Source organism: Dendrobates tinctorius, unplaced genomic scaffold (genome assembly GCF_039654945.1).
Source record: "Dendrobates tinctorius isolate UK_male_01 unplaced genomic scaffold, ASM3965494v1 ptg000079l, whole genome shotgun sequence".
Classification (NCBI taxonomy): Eukaryota; Metazoa; Chordata; class Amphibia; order Anura; family Dendrobatidae; genus Dendrobates; species Dendrobates tinctorius.
Genome location: NW_027361747.1, coordinates 18,357,221 through 18,379,131, shown reverse-complemented (window position 1 = coordinate 18,379,131; position 21,911 = coordinate 18,357,221). Strand labels below are relative to the sequence as shown.

Sequence of the window (21,911 nt, the reverse complement as noted above, 5' to 3'; positions counted from 1 at the left end):
CTTCAACACGGACCCAAACTATTACAGGTGTTCAATAGGCTGTTCATATAGGCCCAAAAAGACCTTTTGTGCCCTCTAGGTTCCAGGGCCTGACACCCCTGGTTGGAAATAAACTTTAATAGAGCAAAAAAAGGTAGGATTGGATGTATTATCTTCAAGGCTGGTTTCACGTGGTGTGTACTCGAATCAGAAAACCTGTCTGCCCGTTCTCTTGATCGGAGCCAACATATGTGGCAATCTGTGACGGTCAGGATGCTCAGTAGTCAGAATGGGTCTACTAATTGGTGCAAAACTGCCCTAATATATTACAGCTCACAATGAGGAAGTCACCCTTCTTGATCGTAAAGCCATCCATGTATGCAATATAAAAGAATCTGCAAATACAACACTGCAGAATTAGGCCGATCTAGTTTACTAACGACAACCAGCGGCAGCCGTCATGGAGGCCTTATTGACAGAAGATGATGACACTGGTTTGTTTCCTGCAATCAGTTTCATTTCATTCAGGATCACAATGAGATGAGTTGTGGCTGGCTAAAGAAAAATGGTGTTTGCATATGACACTTAAAGTGCTTTTTATTTTTTAAAAGAAAACGCCAGGAAAAAAAACAACTAGTACATGTTACAGTATATTGCGGCAGATTCAATGTATTCAAGGAGTCATGAGCCGCACCTTGAGGTTCTCTTGGTAAATCTTTTTTTCTCGGAATATTCCTTTAAGTGCTTCCAGCTTTCCTAATGAGATTGTGCAATACTAGAGAAATACTCCAGGATGTCTTGGATGGTGAATTCCATGGTGATGCCGGCTCCGGTGTAACATTTCTCAATCAAACCTTCAAAGTGTTTATACTGGCGGATAAATTCATCTTGCATGGTGTGCCAAACCACCTGGGGAACAGAAGAGGCGCCACAACACATTGGTAAGGAGACAGTAACGTCACATATAGGTGTCAATACTAAATTCATTACACTAAAAAAGAAAAATTCAGATAGGAGAACTAACAATCACAACATACTGCTCGGTGGACGAGACAGTTTTTGCTAAAGGTAGACTTTAATGAAAATACAACCGTTCACTAGACCACAGTCCATTGCCTCCCGCCTTCTCCTCCCAGTACACCACCAACAAAGTGGTGAGGCGCTTAAATGGAGCCCATACCCCAGGGGTGGGGAACCTTTTTTCTGCCAGGGACAATTTGAATTTCTACAACACCATTCAGGGGCCAAACAAAATTATCAACTTGATATTTATCTTGCTACATAAACATTAATTACGGTAACTCCCCCTAATGGAGCTGCTTCTCTTTGGTGAAGCTGTGATATTAGGTGGAATTGATGTTGCTACTCACAATTGATTTTCCAGATTTGCGTCTCGAGCGCGGTCATCTTTTTACGATGAATTTTGAAAAGACGACGCAGGGGGCACGCGCATGCGTCACAGGAGGGGCTGGGGACATGTGCATGCGTCACAGGAGAGGCTGGTCCTAGGCCATATACATTACAGCGACTGTTGCTGCAGTCTCCATTGGTGGGACAGGAGTACAGAGAGAGCTGACTATGCTAAGTGTGTCCTCACTCTGTCACTGGCCAGTGTAAGGACTTAATCCTTTATTGTTCAGTAGTGAATGCTGCGTGTACGTATTTGCGCTGCAAAAAGTACTTAAAGGTCTGGCAGCCAGCATCTCTTCAGTACGCACTCCGGTCCTCAGAATCTGCCTGGGACAGGAGGAAAGGACTTTGCGGCCGTTCCCCACCAATGCCATACACCAAGACTCTACATTTCTATGGGGCTGACACATACACTCAAGCGTAGTACGCACCGTTTTCGTTAGTCCTAAAGTCAATAAATGGAGTGGCAGGGTACTTGGAATATCATGGCAATGCTGCAAGGAGAAATGAGGGCTTTTGACCCTGTTCTAATGAATGCTATAAACATTGTCAGTTAATAAGTCCAAATCTCTAAAGGTCCCTCAGCCAGGTACCCCAGGGATTAGACAGTTCTTACCTATCCAGTCATGGATTTATTAAATAGCAATGATTCTAAGAAGCAGAGTGAGCACGAGTCCATCATATTGTATGGTTACTGGGCTCAGGGTCTTGTTCTCTATGCTAGAGGTTGACAGTAGCAATTATGGTTGGAAAGGTGTGAACACTTTCTGCTCGCTCCCATGATCTTTAGTTGAACTGCAGCTTTACGGTTTCTTTGGGCAGGGTCAGACAGCTGTATTTCTGGTGCGAGAATCGCATGGTAAACCTCGTACTGGCTGTTGGCTCTTTTGACCTGAGCTTGACAGCTGCACAGTAATCCATCATGTTGTCTTGGTCAGGAGAGGTGCCGAGACAGTCCGTGCACTACGATGCGATTCTTGCACAAGTTATACAGCCATGTGACCCTGCCCTTTGAACGAGGCTTTCTCCACTCACCTGCAGCAGGTTCTCCTCCTCACACAGGTGTTTGTCCATCTTTTTGTAGAGGTTATCTAGTCCCTTCTTCACTTCTTTACCCGGATAGTCCTTTATGACTTTCCGCAGTTCTTGCTTGCTGAATGCCAGTTGGTAGCTGACTTCATCATAGCCGATTCCCTGGGCGACTCGAGCTTTCACCCCTTCAAAGAAAATCTTTGCAGTAGCAAAGTAAATGAATTAAAAATTAGTTAAAGTCTAAATAAGCATCAACCGTACACAAAGCCTAGTACTGAATAATGTGACAATGGTAGATTTTTTTTTTCTTCAGTGCAAAAAAACAAACAAATTGACTCCAATATGGCACCTGTAGTGCTGTACGGGGAGTTAGACGGGATCAACATGTAGTGCAATTTTATGCTGCAACTTCATGTGTGCAGATTTTACTGCAGACTTGCAACAGATTTCACCCCTCACACAGTCAAAGGGGTCATATCTGCATCTGAAAAAAATGGACATGCTGTCATTTTTAAAATCCACACAGCAACTCAATTACTGTGCTGAAAAATTGGACATCATGTGATTGAAAATTTGTTATAATCACAACCATTTGTGTGACAGTATCTGCTGCAGATTGTCTGCATGCAAATACAGTTAAAATCCGCAGCTGTTCTTGTACCTTCATATGTTTCCGATTGTACACTGAGGCAGGCAGTGCGCTTGTTCGTCAAACTGTAGAAAAACATTATTGCGCATGGGGAAGGTGCTGCCGCTCCGTGAACCTCTGCATACGAGACTTGCAGAGCTTGTCTCATCATTAGAAATGCGTTAAAATTCCTCTCTGTTCTCAAGAACAGAGGGAGAGGTATTTCTTTTTGTTTTTTCAGCCGTTGCCTAGTTTCTGGCCACCACTGCAGTCGATCAGAGTTAGCTGTCTCTTAAGCAAGTAGCGCAGAGCTCTTCCTATGGAGCTTGTAAGGGCTTCAGCGCCACTATCCTGCAGCCGTAGAGAGCACAGTTTGGGGCCATTGGAATAATCATGCCATAGGTGCGAACTGCCAGTCAATCAGGAGCATACTGCACCCCACAAGCCGGAAACCCAGCGGCAGGGAAGCAGTGTGCTCCTGCAGAATGAAGATAACCCCTATAAAAAGCAATAGTGCATATATCATATCCACCTCCAACCATGCATCAGGGAATGAGCCTTAGAGAAAACATTACATTTAATTTCTCCAGAGGATGTCCCAGGGAGTGTATGACGTATGACTGCAGATGGTCGTTGTATTTCTGCTTGGCCTCTCTCTTTTCTGCCTCCAAACAGGAGATCTTTAATCGCGAAAGAGTAGCAAATACGTGGTGAAAGTTTTCCATCATGACGACATCTCGAGGAGTCTTCTGACTTTCAATTGCAACTTTTTCAACTGATAGAAGAGAGAAATGAGAAGATATTTTATTTTCAGCTACTTCATGTACAGTATTGTGTGTAGAAGTCTTTGCATAACTACCGTACTTTTTTCGCACACAACTTACTATAAAATGCACCGCAGGTTTAGACAGCGAGAAAACAGGAAAAACATTCCCTACTTATTAAATCTTCCCTAATGGGGTCAAAATCACTAATTTAATGCATAGGGGAAGAATAGGGAGGTAATCGTTCTCCTGTTAGTGTTCCTCCGCAGCTTATGTGTTATACACATATAGCTTTACAGCACACACATTATGCACACACCACCGCTACAACCACAAGCACTTGCGCACCTCTGGTGCAGCCACATGGAACTCTGCTACACCCACTTGCGCTCCTCTGCTACACACTTTATTCACAATTTTTAAAGTTCCTTCCAGGCACCTGAAAAGTCCTTGAAAAGTCCTTAATCTAGTCAGCTCTCTCTCCTGTCCGGCACCAATCTTACTAGTCAATGTCAAGTTAGAGCAGAGTGCTGTACCGCTGCATACTACTCTCAGTGATCGGTAATGACGCTGCGTCAACCTTTTCCTCAATCGCAAGAAGTTGCCTTCAAACTACAATCCGCGCACTTTTTTTTAGCAAGATTTTTTTCTTGACACAAAGTGCATCTTCTAGTAAAAACAGATGGCAATTAATAGCAATATAACCTATTATTCTATTACATGTTAGTATTTCTATCCATCTATTGTTTTCTTTAGTGCTTGACCCACAAACAAATAAGTCCATTAACTGCTTGATATGCTTTAGAGAGCAATAGGTACACGCCTTGCTTCCTACATTTAGGATTTTGTGTTTTATTACCTAAAAAAAATTACCATTAATGGAAACTGCCTTAATCAGTTTTGTGTAAGCTTTATCCAAGTCTCCTCGTCTTTCAGCTGATCGAAAGATTGACTCTGCCAGTTCAGCAAACTCTTCAAACCCAGACACAAATGGAAGGATGCCGACTTTGCTCTTTTTTGAGATTTTAACGTCTTCCATTTGCTTGATCTGGTTGGTCTAAACAAGGAGAGAACAGAAGTGTCAGTCGATTATGACATGACAAAACTAAATGCCACAAGGGAGGAGGGATAACATGGACAAAAAACAGCAAAGAACGTGTTAAGCAATGAAAAGAGCTAGTCTTAGTAAGCAGAGTACAGCCTGTCGATTCCTTCACCACCTATGACCATCACCAAGTGCAATGCAGCTACAGCTTTGAGTTTCCCACCTGTAGAGTCATCTTACGCAACACAGTAAGCAGAATACACATCATTCATTGCTGTTTGCATAGAAATTAGATTACTCATACATATACACTAAGACTAATAAATACATGTGAACATGGAAATTATATCTTCCAGCCACCGATGCGGAGCAAATTATAAGAGGCAAATGCCATAAAACAAATTTAAAAAAAGTTGCCATTAATCTGTTGCCACACTATTGTGTGTACCCCAAAGAAGTATCAATAAAAATGTCAGCCAGACATGCAAAGAGAAACCCCCTTTTTTTTATTTTTAACAAAATTCTTCCATTTTGTTTTACCACTAAAACAAAAAAGGATAATTTTGCCAGGTCACGTAATCCATACAATGAACGCTGTAAAAACACAACTTAAAAAACAAATGCAGGAACTGCATTATTTTTGTCATCATTTCACCCAACCTGGGTTATTCCTTTGCTTTTTCAATACATTTAGGGGCAAAATGAATGGTGCTATTCAGTACTTCAACTCATCCCGCAAAACAAGCAAGCAGTCATGGGGCTATTTTGATAAAAAATAAAACAAAAAAGTTATACCTCTTGGCAGAAGAGGAAAAAACCCCAAAAGAACGAAAGAGGGATTTTTGGTACTCACCGTAAAATCTCTTTCTTGGAGCCTTCATTGGGGGACACAGGTAACGATGGGATGTATGCTGCGGTCGATAGGAGGCTGACACTAGGCAAAAAAAGGAAAATAGCTCCTCCTCAGCAGTATAAACCCACTGACATGCACAAAGGACCTCAGTTCGTGTTAAAGCAGTAGGAGAAGCAACCAAAACTCAACATATGTACCAACACAACATAGGCACATAGGCCCAATAGAGCCAACAGTTAGGGAGGGTGCTGTGTCCCCCAAATGAAGCTCCAAGAAAGAAATTTTACGGTGAGTACCAAAAATCCCTTTCTTTATCGCTTCATTGGGGACACAGGTAACCATGGGTCGACCCAAAGCAGTCCCAAGGTCGGAAGAGCGGCCCTGCTGAGCAGAAGTCCCTGAAGCAGGGAAGGCATGAAAGGAACAAAATTTGAATTGACCTCTTCTTATTAAAAAGATGTTTAGACATCGACTGGGGAAGCGACCCAAAAAGTCTAGAGCCTTGGAAGGCAAGGCCAGTGAGGGACTTTTTGACAGTGGATCTGCATTCCACGCTTTCAACCAGAGAATGCGGCGTACAGCAAAGATGTTGCTGGTAGCCCTGGTGGATCAACCAGCAGCATCTAAGGAAGCGGTCAAAAGATATTTGCCGGCATGGGCAATCTGATCTGCCACCGGAGGAGCTGCTGCTAGAACACCCTGACAAAGCATTCTTGCCCTATAAGACATACTTTGCCACCCAGTTGGAGGCAAAAATGGGACAGAGGGAGGCGCCAGCTGCTTCAAAGGCTAACAGCCCAGGATTTAATCTATCCGTAGAAGCATAAGAGATGCACCGTCTGGTAGAGACAAGACTGTCTTGGAAGACAGGCAAGAAACCGGCGGCTCCACATTAGGGGATTCTGCCCATTTATCAACAAGGTCTGGGCTAAAGGGATAGAGAATATGTAGCTGCTTCCTTTCTGGGAAAGGTGTTCCCAGTGTTTAGACAATCGCTTCAAATTCCCTGTGATTAGGGAAATTCCGGGAAGGACGTTTTACCCGTTTGAAGGAAACGGAGTGCTCTTGAGCAGGTGCCTCGTTCTCCTTTAGGTTCAGAGTTTGGGTAATTGCTAAGATAAGGCTACTGACCATATCCAGCTTCTTTGAAGTCTGGTCCGTATCGGACTCAGACTGGGAATCTACATCCGACCCAAAACCCGCCTCCAAGGAGGGGGCATGAGGTGAGAATACACCACGCTATGCTGGGCTATTTTGCTTTTGACTTCCCAGCATAGCGCGGTGTATTCTCTTTTCTTTCAAGAATTGGAAAGAGCCCGCTTCCTTTGCTTTGTACCCGATTTGTCCCTGTGAACGTCGAGGTCAGGAGCGTGCAAATCACTGTGAGAGGCGCTCGGAGCACTGGTGGAAGTAGACAAATGTGTAAGTCGCTCCAGAATCTGGACCAGGGACTGTGAAACTTTTGTCAGGTCGGTGACCGACTGTGACATGACAACAGACCACTCCGGAGGGAGGGGAGTTCTCTCATCCCAGGCATTAGAGGACTCATGTGGGACAGAAGTTGTAGAGGGGCTACAGAACAAGCAGAAAGGGGAGGGCTGGCCTCAAGGCCACTTCCTTTTGCAAAGGGCACAGGTATAGTGAATTACAGTAGGCTTAGAGGGGCAAGAAGAAGCCTCTATAGGGTTCGGCATAAGTTGAGCCTTGGGGACACTGCTGTGGAAAAGCCAAGACAGGAAGAACAGAGCCTACCTGATGCCAGCAAAAACCAGCAGAATGAACTGTGGAAGCTATGTCCCCCTGTGTGCCGAGCATCCGCAGATCTGCAGAGAGCGCAGGATATAGCTGTGTCCCCCGTGTGCAGAGTGTTCGCAGGTCTGCAGAGAGCGCAGGATATAGCTGTGTAAGAAGCTGATGCAGTCTCAGCTGTGTCACCACACCCTGAAGTCTGCCAGCCGGTGAAAGAGAAAGCTAGCATCCTATTGGCTGACATGCCAGGAAGATCTGCTGGCCGGAGAAAACGAAAGTCCCCCTCCGACTCGCTGACACACCGGGGGCGTTAATATCCAGGAAGGAGAAGCTCCGTGATAGGAGCGAAAAATGCACTGAAAAAGCAAGCTCTCCTCCAGAGAAGGAGAGGAAGAATTCCCCTATTGGATAAAAAGAATCCGCGATTAAAAGGTGCGACAGTGAGTGGCTAAAAAGTACGAGAATCGATGAAGCCAGCATAAGAGAGGGGGAGTATCCGCAAGCATCAAGACTGTCCAAGGGAGAAATGGCCGCGGCTGTGCCGACTGTTCCCTTCCATTAACGCTGTCCTGTCCCGTTGCAATGAAGGGACAGTGTTCCAGGGATGATGCCTGCCGCTGCAAAGGGAAAGGAAGGAGACATACCTGTGCGGTGAGTTCCTGTCCCTCTGCAGCAATGAGGCTGTGCAGAAGATGGCGTCAACCCCTTACAAGAAGCTGGTGACCACCGTCTTCCTCCCAGCCCTCTCCGAGGAGAGGGGTGGGGAAAAGGCAAAGGACTGGCCACCTGAAATCACCCTGAAGCACCCCTAATGGTGATAGGGGATTAGGTCCTGAATTGGGGGTCCAAGAGTCGGCGATGTGGGCATCACCACACTGCTCTCTCGGGCACGTAAGCATGGAAAAACAGGGTGAGAAATTACACCATGTTGCCCTAAGAAAGAGGAACCTGAAAGACAAAGGGAAAAAGGTTAATTAACACAAACAGGGAACCTGAAAAGGAAATTGCAGATCTGGGAGCAGATCCAGGTCTGCCTCCTACAGACACTAAGCTTAAACAGAAGTACTTGGTGCATGTCAGTGGGTGTATACTGTGGAGGAGGAGCTATTTTCCTTTTTTGCCTAGTGTCAGCCTCCTAGCGATAGCAGCATACACCCCATGGTTACCTGTGTCCCCCACTAAAGCAATAAAGAAAATAAAACTGTCAATGGTCAAGCAATAAAATCTTTCAGAAATATAAAAAAAAAAAAACCCAAAAATTTAGGCAATATCAGAAAACTGGCTACACTTCCCGCTACTACATCTGTCAATTGTCTGACATCCCTTAGCTGAATATTCCCTTTGGACATTAATTAGTCTGCCGGTAGGCAAGCATAATCCAGAAGGTCCTACAGGCAAATGTGTGAGCTGATATACGGATCTTCCCACTTACTATGCATTTATCAAAATTCCTTTTAACTGTAACCAGAACGTTGCCAAGTGTAGTACTGAGGAAGGAGGCAGAGTCCACGTTTTCTGCCGTCCACACGTGGTGGCTCATCTTCACCAGCATATACAGAGAGTTGAAGCTGTCAATCTTGTCTCCCAAAGCGATAAGGTTGTTGAGCTCTGGTTCTATGCAGCGAAAGATGTGTGTCATCATCTGTCGGATCATTTCCTTCCTAGAAAGTAGTCACCAAACCAATGTAAGAAATAAGGTACCAGGAACCCATACCAACACGTAAGAGGACCAAGTACACATCATCCACCAAAGTTCAACTAAGGGGTTGACCTTGATTTCCCGCAGGCTGGGTTCACATGACTGTAGTACAAGGACTGTGATGTTAGGACCAACCTGAACTATATGAGGATGTGGCTAGGGGATCTGTGGTCAGACTAGGCTTTGAGGTCCATTTGCAGACCATGAAATGCTTCTGAAAACATCACACACTATTGGGAGCATTTCTCATTTGTTTAATGCAGTCCCCTTATTCAGCCGAATCTTCATTATTGACCGTACGGCGTTCTACTCCAAACATGGCCGATGATATGACCAGACCTGTCCATGAGAGGTCTACAATGAAAGACACTGCACATGACAAGTAAAACTAGTGTATGCTCAGTGCTGTGATAAGTGTTATCCTATGGAGGCCACTGGTGGACCATTCTTGTTCCAACTTGAATGGTAATGGTAAACAAGAGGTCGGCAAGTGGAGACACTGGCGCAGATCTAACAGATTACACACTTTATGTGTACATTTGAAAAAAAATAGATATAATCATGGTCCCTTTAAACTCTACATATCTCACTAAAGCTAGCATTACATATTTGTGGGTATAAATGACTCACGGCCAGGGGCGGACATACCGCATGTGCAGCCGATGTGACTGCAACGGGGCCTGGAGGTGGAGGGGGGCCCCTGCAGGGCGACTAACACTGAGGGCAAACTGGCCTATTTATCCCTCCCTGGTCAGATAGCCCTCCTGTGTGGAGGGCAGAGAGCTGCAGGGATGCATCCTGCTTCCAGCAGATAGCAGGACCTCAGCATTCAGCGCGTGGCTTTTTCAGAGAGAAAGCTACCAGCGACAAAGATGCTAAGGCTAATGTGCGGAGAGATGATTGGTGTGTGTGTGTGCGGGTAACGTACAGAGAGGCGAGTGGTGCTGTGTGTGTGTAGGTGGTAGAGAGGGCAATGAAGGGGAAGGAGAAGAGCGCAATGAAGGGGAAGGAGAAGAGCGCAATGAAGGGGAAGGAGAAGAGCGCAATGAAGGGGAAGGAGAAGAGCGCAATGAAGGGGAAGGAGAAGAGCGCAATGAAGGGGAAGGAGAAGAGCGCAATGAAGGGGAAGGAGAAGAGCGCAATGAAGGGGAAGGAGAAGAGCGCAATGAAGGGGAAGGAGAAGAGCGCAATGAAGGGGAAGGAGAAGAGCGCAATGAAGGGGAAGGAGAAGAGCGCAATGAAGGGGAAGGAGAAGAGTGCAATTATAGGGGTGGAGAAAGAGGAGAGCAATGATGGGGTGGAGAAGACGGCAATGATGGGGGTGGAGGAGAGGACAATGAGGGGTGTGAGGGATTGAGATGGGAGAAAGGGGGACTTATAATGGGCTTAAAACATGAGGATGGGGGGAGGATGTTAGATATGGATGTAAAATGAATTGGATGGCGGAGAAGGAGGGCGATAAGTGTTATGATTAGGTCATTGAGGAGGATAACCGAGAAATAAGCGAGGCAACCAGAACGGTTGGCAACTTAGTGGATTGCAGACCCCTAAACCTAACAACACAACTAGAATTAGCCGTGGGACGTACCTATGATACCCTAGAAGCCTCAGCACAGCCAAAGAGTTAGCTAAGCCTAAAGCAAGAAAGGGGAAAGCTAAACTTCCCCGGAGCAGAACCCCAAAGGAATAGATAGCCCCCAAACATATATTGCCGGTGAGACAAGATGAGGCACAAACACAGGCAGAAAATAGAGTAAGCAAATGATGGGGCCCAAACTGTCTAGATAGCACAGGACAGAAAACATACTGTCTGCAATCACGCAAAAACCCTAAAAAATCCAACACGGCTGATATGCAAAAATACTAAGCCCACACGACCTCTCCCCCAGTAAATCAGCATTCTGGTGTGAACTGGAAGCAAAACCAAAGACAATTCTATAACAGGAGATTAGCAATACTGAACAGACTGACATAAGCTGTGGCATATGGAGCAGGGTCCAGCACCGGTGCCAGCAGGGAACAATGCTGAACCCACACAGCAAAGCAGAAAGCAGAGAAAGACAAAACTGGATGAAATGCGAAAAGATTCCAGCAAACAAATAACTTAACTTATCTGAACGATGCAGGACCAAGCAGGGGACAAGGAGACTTCAAGATGCTCAGGAAGAAAAACAAATCACCAGCAGCAACTGAGCGAAGCTTGCTCACTTCCCAGTCTGTAATACCTGACTTCCACTCATCGTCTTCAGGTGATGGACTTCTGTCAACCCGACCAGCTCCACTACCCGCAGCCACCACCAGAGGGGGGAGCCCGATCTCAGAAGTCAGGTTAAGAGTGTTCACAACAGTACCCCCCCTTGAGGAGGGGTCACCGAACCCTCATCCAAGCCACCAGGCCGATCAGGATGGGCCCAGTGAAAAGAACGAACCAATCTCTCGGCATGAATATCAGAAGCAGACAGCATCCTCCCTGATCTCACAATTCATTGTGAGGCTTAAAATTTATTGGGGATTGAGAGAGGAGGCGATAAGGGTGCATAGGACACTTTAATTGAAAGGTGGAAGACGCTGTCAGGAACTTGTAATGAATTAGGAGGTGGCGGAGGATGCTCAGTACTTGATAGCGTTTTCTCCCACCCCAAATTCATTATGATCCTATCAAGTACTTATAATGAATGATGGGGACACAGGACAGGGACTAAGGCTATGTGCACATGTTCAGGATTTGCAGAAGAAAATTCTACTGCATATGCTAATGTGGTGACAGGAAGAAAGTTGCATATTTATATTTTATTTTTTTCCCACATTTTTGCTTAGCATTTGTTATGCATTTTTCCCCGTTAATACGGGTGAAATATGCTGCAAGAATTGACATTATGCAGATTTTAATTTGCTGCAAATCTGCAAAGAAAAAATAAGTGGTGTGTGCATGAGACTTCTGGGATTTCACTCACTTTTCCGTATTCTCATAGCCTTACAGTTAATTGAGGAGAGTCACAGACTGAATAGTTTATATTATTGGGAGTCGGAGATTATAGGTAATGGGGGACACAGTGCTGCTTATCACTTTATATTTTTAATGGTGCGTGGCTAATATTATATCATTGGTATTGGCTTGACTATTGTTACTATGTTCAAATATTTGTTCATCCAATTTGATTTTACACAGCCAAGATGTACAAATAACACATGAATAATGTTTCTTAAGGTTGGGGGGTGGAGAGCTGTGTTTCTCCAGTGTTTGGTTGTTGTTTTTCTCTGTGTGTTAATCTTTATAAAATTCAATAAAAAAAAATTTGATTTAAAAAAATATATTAATGGTGGAGTACATATCTGTATTAGGGGAAGGGGAGACATGTATGTATACAATGTATGTGACCTTGTTATTTTCAGGGCTGAGACGATCATCGTAACAAATGAAAAAAAGGGAGAAAAGAGACACAGGATAACATGCACGCAACAGCAGAATGTCCATGTGAAAAAAAGGCTTTTATTGACATACAATAGCCAGAGAGATCCAAGTGTACAATAAAAACAATAAAAAACCACAAATGAAACAAAAGTGGGCAGGTGGAGAACACATGCAGTATACAAAGGAAGAAATGTTTATATAAATAAGTGTTTCAAAAAAATGCATTCACAACAGTGCCCTCTATCACCATATAATATGCATAAATTGTTTAGTATAAACATATGGACAATTTGCAGCAATAAAGTCCGATCAGTCTAATAGTCACTTGTAGGTATGTAAACAATCCAATTGATTACCATGCAAGTCCATAGATGAGGGAAGGCAATTGCTGGATCACATGAAAATTACCTAAGCATACTCACACTGCCCACAGAACCCAACGCATGTCGCTGCTAACCTGCAGCTTCGTCTCTCTGGCTATTGTATGTCAATAAAAGCCTTTTCTCACATGGACATTCTGCTGTTGCGTGCATGTTATCCTGTGTCTCTTTTCTCCCTTTTTTTCCATTTTATGTACTTGGCACAGTGTTGCACCCAGTTATATTCATGTCATATTTTCCGTAGTGCCCACCTATATACATATATATTATTGATCATCGTAACAAGACGAGTTGTGGCTGGGAAATGACGACATGAAGGTCTGACCAGATGGAGAACAAACAGGAGAAAGCGGCTCTAATCAGATGAGACGTCAGCGGTAAGTGGCTCTATGTAAATATTATTCTTTATCTGCGATGCGAGACGTGAAGTGGTAATTTTTTTTGTAAAATCCCTTATTGTACATTCTCACATTTGTGTGAAATGTCCGTGTGCTTCCAGGTTTTTTTATTGGATGGCACACGGACTCAGTTTTATAGGTCCATTCACACATACATGAAAATCACGGATGAGAATGAGATCCGAGGTGGTCAGAGAATGTCCCCTTCTGATCCGATTTTGAGAATCACAATAGGACTTGCTCAATGTGTCTGTAAAAGCAGGCAGAACACCAACACTGCACACGGATAAAGGGATGTAGCCTTATTATTTATAGCACAGTCCCTTAGTAAATAGTGTACTCACTTATTATGTACAACACTTTTTTTGGTTAGAAAGTTATAAGGGTTAAAAGTTGACCAGCGATTTCTCATTTTTACAACGAAATATACAAAACCATTTTTTTGACCACCTCACATTTGAAGTTACTTTGAGGGGTCTATATGGCAGAAAATACCAAAAAGTGTCACCATTCTAAAAACTGCACCCCTCAAGCTACTCAAAACTACAATGAAGATTATTAACCCTTCAGGTGCTTCACAGGGACTAAAGCAACATGGAAGGAAAAAATGGACATTTTAATTTTTCCAACAAAAATTTTCTTTTAGCATCACTTTTTTCATTTTAACATGGGCAACAGGATAAAATGAAACCTAAAATTTGTTGGCCAATTTCTCCTGAGTACACCGATACCTCATATGTGGTCATAAACCACTGTTTAGGTGCACGGCAGGGCTCAGAAGGTAAGGAGCGCCATTTGACTTTTCGAACGGAAAATATCCTGGAATATTTAGCGGTTGCCATGTCGCGTTTGGAGAGTCCCTGTGTGCCTAAACTTTGGAGCTCCCCCACAAGTGACCCCATTTTAGAAACTAGACCCCCAAAGGAACTTATCTAGATGCATAGTGCGCAATTTGAACCTCCAGGTGCTTCGCAGAAGTTTATAACGCAGAGCCGTGAAAATAAAAATCATTTTTTTTCCCCTCAAAAAATGATTTTTTAGCTCGCTAATTTTTATTTTCCCAAGGGAAACAGGATAAATTGGACCCCAAAAGTTGTTGTCCAGTTTGTCTTGAGTACGCTGGTACCCCATATGTTGGGGGGAACCACTGTTTGGGCGCACGGCAGGGCTCACAAGGGAAGGAGCGCCATTTGACTTTTTGAATGGAAAATTAGCTCCAATCGTTAGCAGACACAATGTCGTGTTTGGAGAGCCCCTGTGTGCCTAAACTTTGGAGCTCACCCACAAATGACCCCATTTTGGAAACTAGACCCCCAAAAGGAACTTATCTAGATGCATAGTGCGCAATTTGAACCTCCAGGTGCTTCGCAGAAGTTTATAACGCAGAGCAGTGAAAATAAAAATGATTTTTTTTCTCCTCAAAAAATGATTTTTTAGCCCGCTAATTTTTATTTTCACAATGGTAACAGGAGAAATTGGACCCCAAAAGTTGTTGTCCAGTTTGTCCTGAGTACGATGGTACCCCATATATGGGGCTGAACCACTGCTTGGGCACACGTCAGGGCTCGGAAGGGAAGTAGTGACGTTTTGAAATGCCAACTTGATGGAATGGTCTGAGGGGGTCATATTACGTTTGCAGAGCCCCTGATGTGCCTAAACAGTAGAAATACCCCACATTTGACCCCATTCTGGAAACTAGACCCCTAAGTAACTTATCTAGATGTGTGGTGAGCACTTTGAACCCCCAAGTGCTTCACAGAATTTTATAACGCAGAGCCGTGAAAATAAAAAAAATATTTTTTTCCCTCAAAAAATGATTTTTTAGCCCACAATTTTTTATTTTCACAAGGGTAACAGGAGAAATTCAACCCCAAAAGTTGTTGTCCAGTTTGTCCCGAGTACGATGGTACCCCATATGTGGGGGTAAACCACTGTTTTGGCTCACGTCAGGGCTCGGAATGGAGGGAGCATTGTGACTTTTTGAACGCAAAATTGGCTGGAATAAATGGTGGCGCCATGTCGCGTTTGGAGACCCCCTGATGTGCCTAAACAGTGGAAACCCCTCAATTCTAACTCCAATTCCTAACCCCAACACACCCCTAACCCTAATCCCAATCATAACCCTAACCACAACCCTAACCCCAACACACCACCTAACCCTAATCCCAACTCTAACCCTAACCACAAGCCTAAACCTAATCCCAACCCACCCCTAACCCTAACTCCAACCCTAACTCTAACTCCAAACCCCAACCCTAATTCTAACCCTAACTCCAACCCTAGCCCTAACCCAAATGGAAAAATAAAAATATTTTTTTTTAATTTTATTATTTACCTTCCCCTGGAGTCTCAGCATCTTCAGGGCCCGCTGACGCTCACCTGTCACGCCACTCCTGACAGCTACAACAGGTGAGCGTGACAAATTCCATCTGGTTTTAGTATTTTTCTCCACTATTCTGTTTTTATTATACATTTGTGTGTGCTTTTATTTATTTTGTTTATGTTTTATGTTTATATCTAGTTTTTGAGATATCCTTGTCTGGCACTACTTGTGAAAGATCATCTTGGTGGTTCTAATATGTTATCCAGCAATGTTTATGACAGACTACCTTGGCAGTCCAAAGATATGTATGGAGCACAGTATGAAGAATACAAGCATGAATGCCCAATGGGACTGCTGGACTTATTTTGTTATATATTATATAATATTATATAAATTTATAGCTGTTAAACATTCATAATTATGCCTAATATGATATGTCAGAGAGTATAGGGTATATGTTGTCTGGCCTTGTGTATATCATTTTATTTTTACACTTATATAGAACACTTATGATTTTTTATTAATAATGTTATTATAATTCACCATCATTCACATTTATTATTTGCTAATACTAATTTTCAATCACCATTTATTACTATTTATATTATTACTAATTCTATGTAGCACTTTTACTGCAGCACTATTATCTTTCCTTGATTAGGCAGGTGCGTATCCGTGATCTGTGGCGCGCACGCGTTGTTTGGAACGACCCTTTTGACTTCCGGTGGTGCACACACGTTATGCAGTGCATTCCATATTCGCTGGGCCAGAAGTCATTTTGTTCAGCAGGGGAGTTGGTAAAGCGGCGCATGCGCGAATTACAGCGGATCACATGGACGCTTGATGCAGCTGTGTTCAGGATATTTAAGGCCGCTTTCATTACACGCACACGTATGCCCCTGTTTTGAGGAAGCCAGATAGGCGGGGTACTAAAGATCGCCGGTTAAAGACACTGTTGGTGTAAGTTACTATGATTTATTCGGTAGAATGACTCTGTTTAATCATATATTAACATGCATATTGATTCACTATCATTGATGTCTATGGGAGTGCTCTGAGAACATATCTATGCAGCCATTGCACGATGCACTTTATTTTATGCTGCTATTGGTATTTATAAATTATATGTGCTCCCATATTTTTTGATACAGCGACTGCATTATGCATTGTTATGAAATTTTGCTGTTGTTACATATTTTGGGCCCGTTGAGATTAGAATCATATATATTTCATGACATACAGTGGGGAAAAAAAGTATTTAGTCAGTCAGAAATAGTGCAAGTTCCACCACTTAAAAAGATGAGAGGCGTCTGTAATTTACATCATAGGTAGACCTCAACTATGGGAGACAAACTGAGAAAAAAAAAAATCCAGAAAATCACATTGTCTGTTTTTTTTTCATTTTATTTGCATATTATGGTGGAAAATAAGTATTTGGTCAGAAACAAAATTTCATCTCAATACTTTGTGATATATCCTTTGTTGGCGATGACAGAGGTCAAACGTTTTCTGTAAGTCTTCACAAGGTTGCCACACACTGTTGTTGGTATGTTGGCCCATTCCTCCATGCAGATCTCCTCTAGAGCAGTGATGTTTTTGGCTTTTCGCTTGGCAACACGGACTTTCAACTCCCTCCAAAGGTTTTCTATAGGGTTGAGATCTGGAGACTGGCTAGGCCACTCCAGGACCTTGAAATGCTTCTTACGAAGCCACTCCTTCGTTGCCCTGGCGGTGTGCTTTGGATCAGTGTCATGTTGAAAGACCCAGCCACGTTTCATCTTCAATGCCCTTGCTGATGGAAGGAGGTTTGCACTCAAAATCTCACGATACATGGCCCCATTCATTCTTTCATGTACCCGGATCAGTCGTCCTGGCCCCTTTGCAGAGAAACAGCCCCAAAGCATGATGTTTCCACCACCATGCTTTACAGTAGGTATGGTGTTTGATGGATGCAACTCAGTATTCTTTTTCCTCCAAACACGACAAGTTGTGTTTCTACCAAACAGTTCCAGTTTGGTTTCATCAGACCATAGGACATTCTCCCAAAACTCCTCTGGATCATCCAAATGCTCTCTAGCAAACTTCAGACGGGCCCGGACATGTACAGGCTTAAGCAGTGGGACACGTCTGGCACTGCAGGATCTGAGTCCATGGTGGCGTAGTGTGTTACTTATGGTAGGCCTTGTTACATTGGTCCCAGCTCTCTGCAGTTCATTCACTAGGTCCCCCCGCGTGGTTCTGGGATTTTTGCTCACCGTTCTTGTGATCATTCTGACCCCACGGGGTGGGATTTTGCGTGGAGCACCAGATCGAGGGAGATTATCAGTGGTCTTGTATGTCTTCCATTTTCTAATTATTGCTCCCACAGTTGATTTCTTCACTCCAAGCTGGTTGGCTATTGCAGATTCAGTCTTCCCAGCCTGGTGCAGGGCTACAATTTTGTTTCTGGTGTCCTTTGACAGCTCTTTGGTCTTCACCATAGTGGAGTTTGGAGTCAGACTGTTTGAGGGTGTGCACAGGTGTCTTTTTATACTGATAAGTTTAAACAGGTGCCATTACTACAGGTAATGAGTGGAGGAAAGAGGAGACTCTTAAAGAAGAAGTTACAGGTCTGTGAGAGCCAGAAATCTTGATTGCTTGTTTCTGACCAAATACTTATTTTCCACCATAATATGCAAATAAAATGAAAAAAAAAACAGACAATGTGATTTTCTGGATTTTTTTTTCTCAGTTTGTCTCCCATAGTTGAGGTCTACCTATGATGTAAATTACAGACGCCTCTCATCTTTTTAAGTGGTGGAACTTGCACTATTGCTGACTGACTAAATACTTTTTTTCCCCACTGTATATGTAGGTACTTATATTTATTTTTTTCAGCAATTGCACAATGCACTTTATAAAAAAAATTTTTTGCTGCTACTTTATATATTTGTGTCACATATACACCGTGTGCAGAATTATTAGGCAAGTTGTATTTGAGAGGATTTTTTTTTATTATTGAACAACTATGTTCTCAATCAACCCAAAAGACTCAGATATCAAAGCTTAAAATTTTTGGAAGTTGGAGTGGGTTTTTTTTTTTTAGATTTGGCTATCTTAGGAGTATATTTGTTTGTGCATGTAACTATTACAGTGCAGAATTTTTAGGCAACTTAATAAAAACCAAATATATACCCATCTCACTTGTTTATTTTCACCAGGTTAACCAATAGAGCAATACAAAATGTAGAAATAAACATTTCTGACATTCAAAAAAAAAAAAAAAAAAATCAGTGACCAATATAGCCACCTTTCTTTACAATGACACTCAAAAGCCTTCCATCCATAGATTCTGTCAGTTGCTTGATCTGTTTACGATCAACATTGCATGCCGCAGCCACCACAGCCTCCCAGACACTGTTCCCAGAGGTGTACTGTTTTCCCTCCCTGTAGATCTCACATTTTATGAGGGACCACAGGTTCTCCATGGGGTTCAGATCAGGTGAACAAGTGGGCCATGTCATTTTTTCTTCTTTTAGACCTTTACTGGGCAGCCACGCTGTGGAGTATTTGGATGCATGTGATGGAGCATTGTCCTGCATGAAAATCATGTTTTTCTTGAACGATACCGACTTCTTCCTGTACCACTGCTTGAAGAAGGTGTCTTCCAGAAACTGCCAGTAGGTCTGGGAGTCGAGCTTCACTCCATCCTCAACCAGAAAAGGTCCCACAAGTTTATCTTTGATGATACCAGCCCATACCAGTACCCCACCTCCAAGGGGAAAGGAAGTTGCCTAATAATTAAGCACACTTTATATAGGGTGTTGATGTCATTAGGCCACACCCCTCCTCATTACAGAGATGCAAATCACCTGATTTACATAATTGGCAGTTGGCTTTCAAGCCTAAACAGCTTGGAGTAGGACAACATGTATAAAAAGGATGATGTGATCAAAATACTCATTTGGCTAACAATTCTGCACCCAGTGCAGTCATCATGATAATTTTTTTTATGGACAAAATTTTTTTTTGTATTTTTTTGTATTTGGTGATTTTTTTTGCCCTAAGCATTTTTTTTTTTAATTCTTAACATCTCATACTAGGCTAATTCTGCTCTTGTGGATGACATTGTTACAGTGGTTATTACCATCACCGGCTTTTTTTGTACCCTGCCTGTTCTTCCCTGAGGAAGATTAATTGTTTTTGAGTATATGTTTTTAATATTATGAATAAAATAAATTTTTTATTTATTCTTTGCCTCTATATCCCTGTTCATTCATGGGGATGTTGTTTGCTATGTTGAATTGGAGGTGGGTTCATTACTATAAATGGATGTTGGTTGGTTATCACAATATTTGGTTGGTTTGCCAACACCTGCTTATCCGTCTGGATGTTGAAGTCCCACAGGACTTTAACCCTTTCATTCTCCACCACTTTCTCTGGGTTCTCCCACCTGGACTTAGCCCATATGTTGTGCAGATGATCCTGTATACAATTCCCGCTACTTGGTTGTGGCGTTCGGTACACACGGTTCCTGCTTGCATTTTGCATCCTGCCACTATGTGTTGGACGGTTTCTTTGCATAGTCTGCATCTTGGGTCTTGTCTTGTGTGTGATTCCTGCTTCTTTGGATCTGGTTCTTAATGCTTGCTCTTGTGCCCCTATGATTAGTGCCTCTGTGCGGTCTCAGAGTCGATCTTTCTCCAGTCATTGGTAGGATTTCTCCATGTCAGCCACCTCCATTATCTGTCGATGGTACATTCCATGCAGTGGCTTGTCTTGCCATGGAGCTTCATGTTGCTTTTCTTCCTTCCAGATCTGTTGTTGTTGCTGCCTTAGGCTTTCTCTCAGCAGCTCATCTTTTGGTGCCATTTTTCTAATGTATTCCTGGATACTCCTTGTTTCATTAGTGATGGTGGCTTGGATGCTTATCAAGCCTCGACCACCCTTCTTTCTGTTGGTATATAATCTTTGGGTGCTAGAATTAAGGTGAAGATCTCTATGCATTGTGATGAGCTTTCGTGTCTCCACATCTGCAGCTTCCATCTCTTCCTTTTGGCCACCACACTATGCCAGCAGGGTATCTGATAACTGACAGGGCATATGTACTGATGGCGTGGATTTTATTCTTCCCATTGAGCTGGCTCTTCAGGACATGTCTTACCCTTTGATGGTATTTGGATGTTGCTGCTTTCCTTGCCTCCTCATCATGGTTACCGTATCCCTGTGGGATGTCAAGGTACTTGTAACATGACTGTACATCTGCTATGTGCCCTGCTGGTATTTCCACTCCATCAGTCTTGACTACCTTGCCTCTCTTTATTACCAACCGGCCGCACTTCTCCAGTCAGAAGGACATCCCGATGTCTTCACTTTAGATCCTTATCAGGTGGATCAGTGAATCGATGTCTTGTTTGCTTTTCGCATACAGCTTGATGTCATCCATGTAAAGGAGGTAGCTGATTGTGCTTCCACTCTTGAACTTATATCCATAGCCAGACTCTGTAGTTATCTGACTGAGGGAGTTCAAGCCTATGCAGAACAGTAATGGGGACAGTGCATCACCTTGGTATATGCTGCATTTGATGGTCACTTGTGCTAGCTGTTTTGAGTTGACTTCCATTGTTGTTCTCCATAGCCTCTGAGTTTCCAAGGAAGGTTCTTAATTTACTGTTGACATTGTCGAGAGCCAAGCATTCACAGATCCATGTGCGTGGCATTGAGTCATATGCTTTCCTGTATGGGTTGACTACAGTAAAGCATATAAGTATATTATATATTTTATTTATCTATACCTATCTATATATGTTGCTTTGTCATCATAAAAGGAGGGGGGCCCAGACACATTTCTTGCACAGGGGCCCAAGCTGTCAGTGTCTGCCCCTGCTCGAGGCAGTTAGACAGCTGCTGATTGTTAGGCAATCCTCGCATGTGCTGTCTAACAGCTGTGAATCATGCAGGAGCAGGGACTCTAACATCTTAATCGAGCATGCGGTAGACGCTCAGATAACGCGATATCTAAGCATGCTTGCTCATCACTAGTCACCAGGTTTTTGCCACCTAACCTGAGAGCATCATAAAGTACCGAAAGAGACCCCGATTCCAGCGATGTGTCACTTATTGGGCTACTTGCTCTAGGTTTGATAATCTCCTGCTGATAAAAGAGGGAATTTATCACTAAAGGACTAGTAAACCTGCTGCCATGTAGTCCTACATATTAATCTCTGTATAAACCCACCACCACCACTGATTGTCAGCTT

General features: G+C 43.2%; 1 protein-coding gene across 5 annotated transcripts in view; it reads right to left on the bottom strand.

Annotated features, from left to right (window-relative positions):
- Positions 1 to 558: 558 nt before the first annotated feature.
- The window catches only part of EXOC1 (exocyst complex component 1), a 139,592-nt gene continuing 118,239 nt past the window's right edge, over positions 559 to 21,911 (bottom strand). For 4 of the 5 annotated variants that reach the window (XM_073583566.1, XM_073583568.1, XM_073583567.1 and 1 more), the window contains 5 exons: positions 8,893 to 9,121; positions 4,687 to 4,870; positions 3,625 to 3,824; positions 2,425 to 2,619; positions 559 to 888 (listed from right to left, as the gene is read on the bottom strand). In XM_073583566.1, coding sequence (XP_073439667.1) covers positions 736 to 888; positions 2,425 to 2,619; positions 3,625 to 3,824; positions 4,687 to 4,870; positions 8,893 to 9,121 — 961 coding nt within the window. In that variant the 3' untranslated portion in view covers positions 559 to 735. Of the gene's footprint in view, positions 889 to 2,424; positions 2,620 to 3,624; positions 3,825 to 4,672; positions 4,871 to 8,892; positions 9,122 to 21,911 lie in introns of those variants that run through there. The other variant, XM_073583570.1, reaches the window with a different exon arrangement.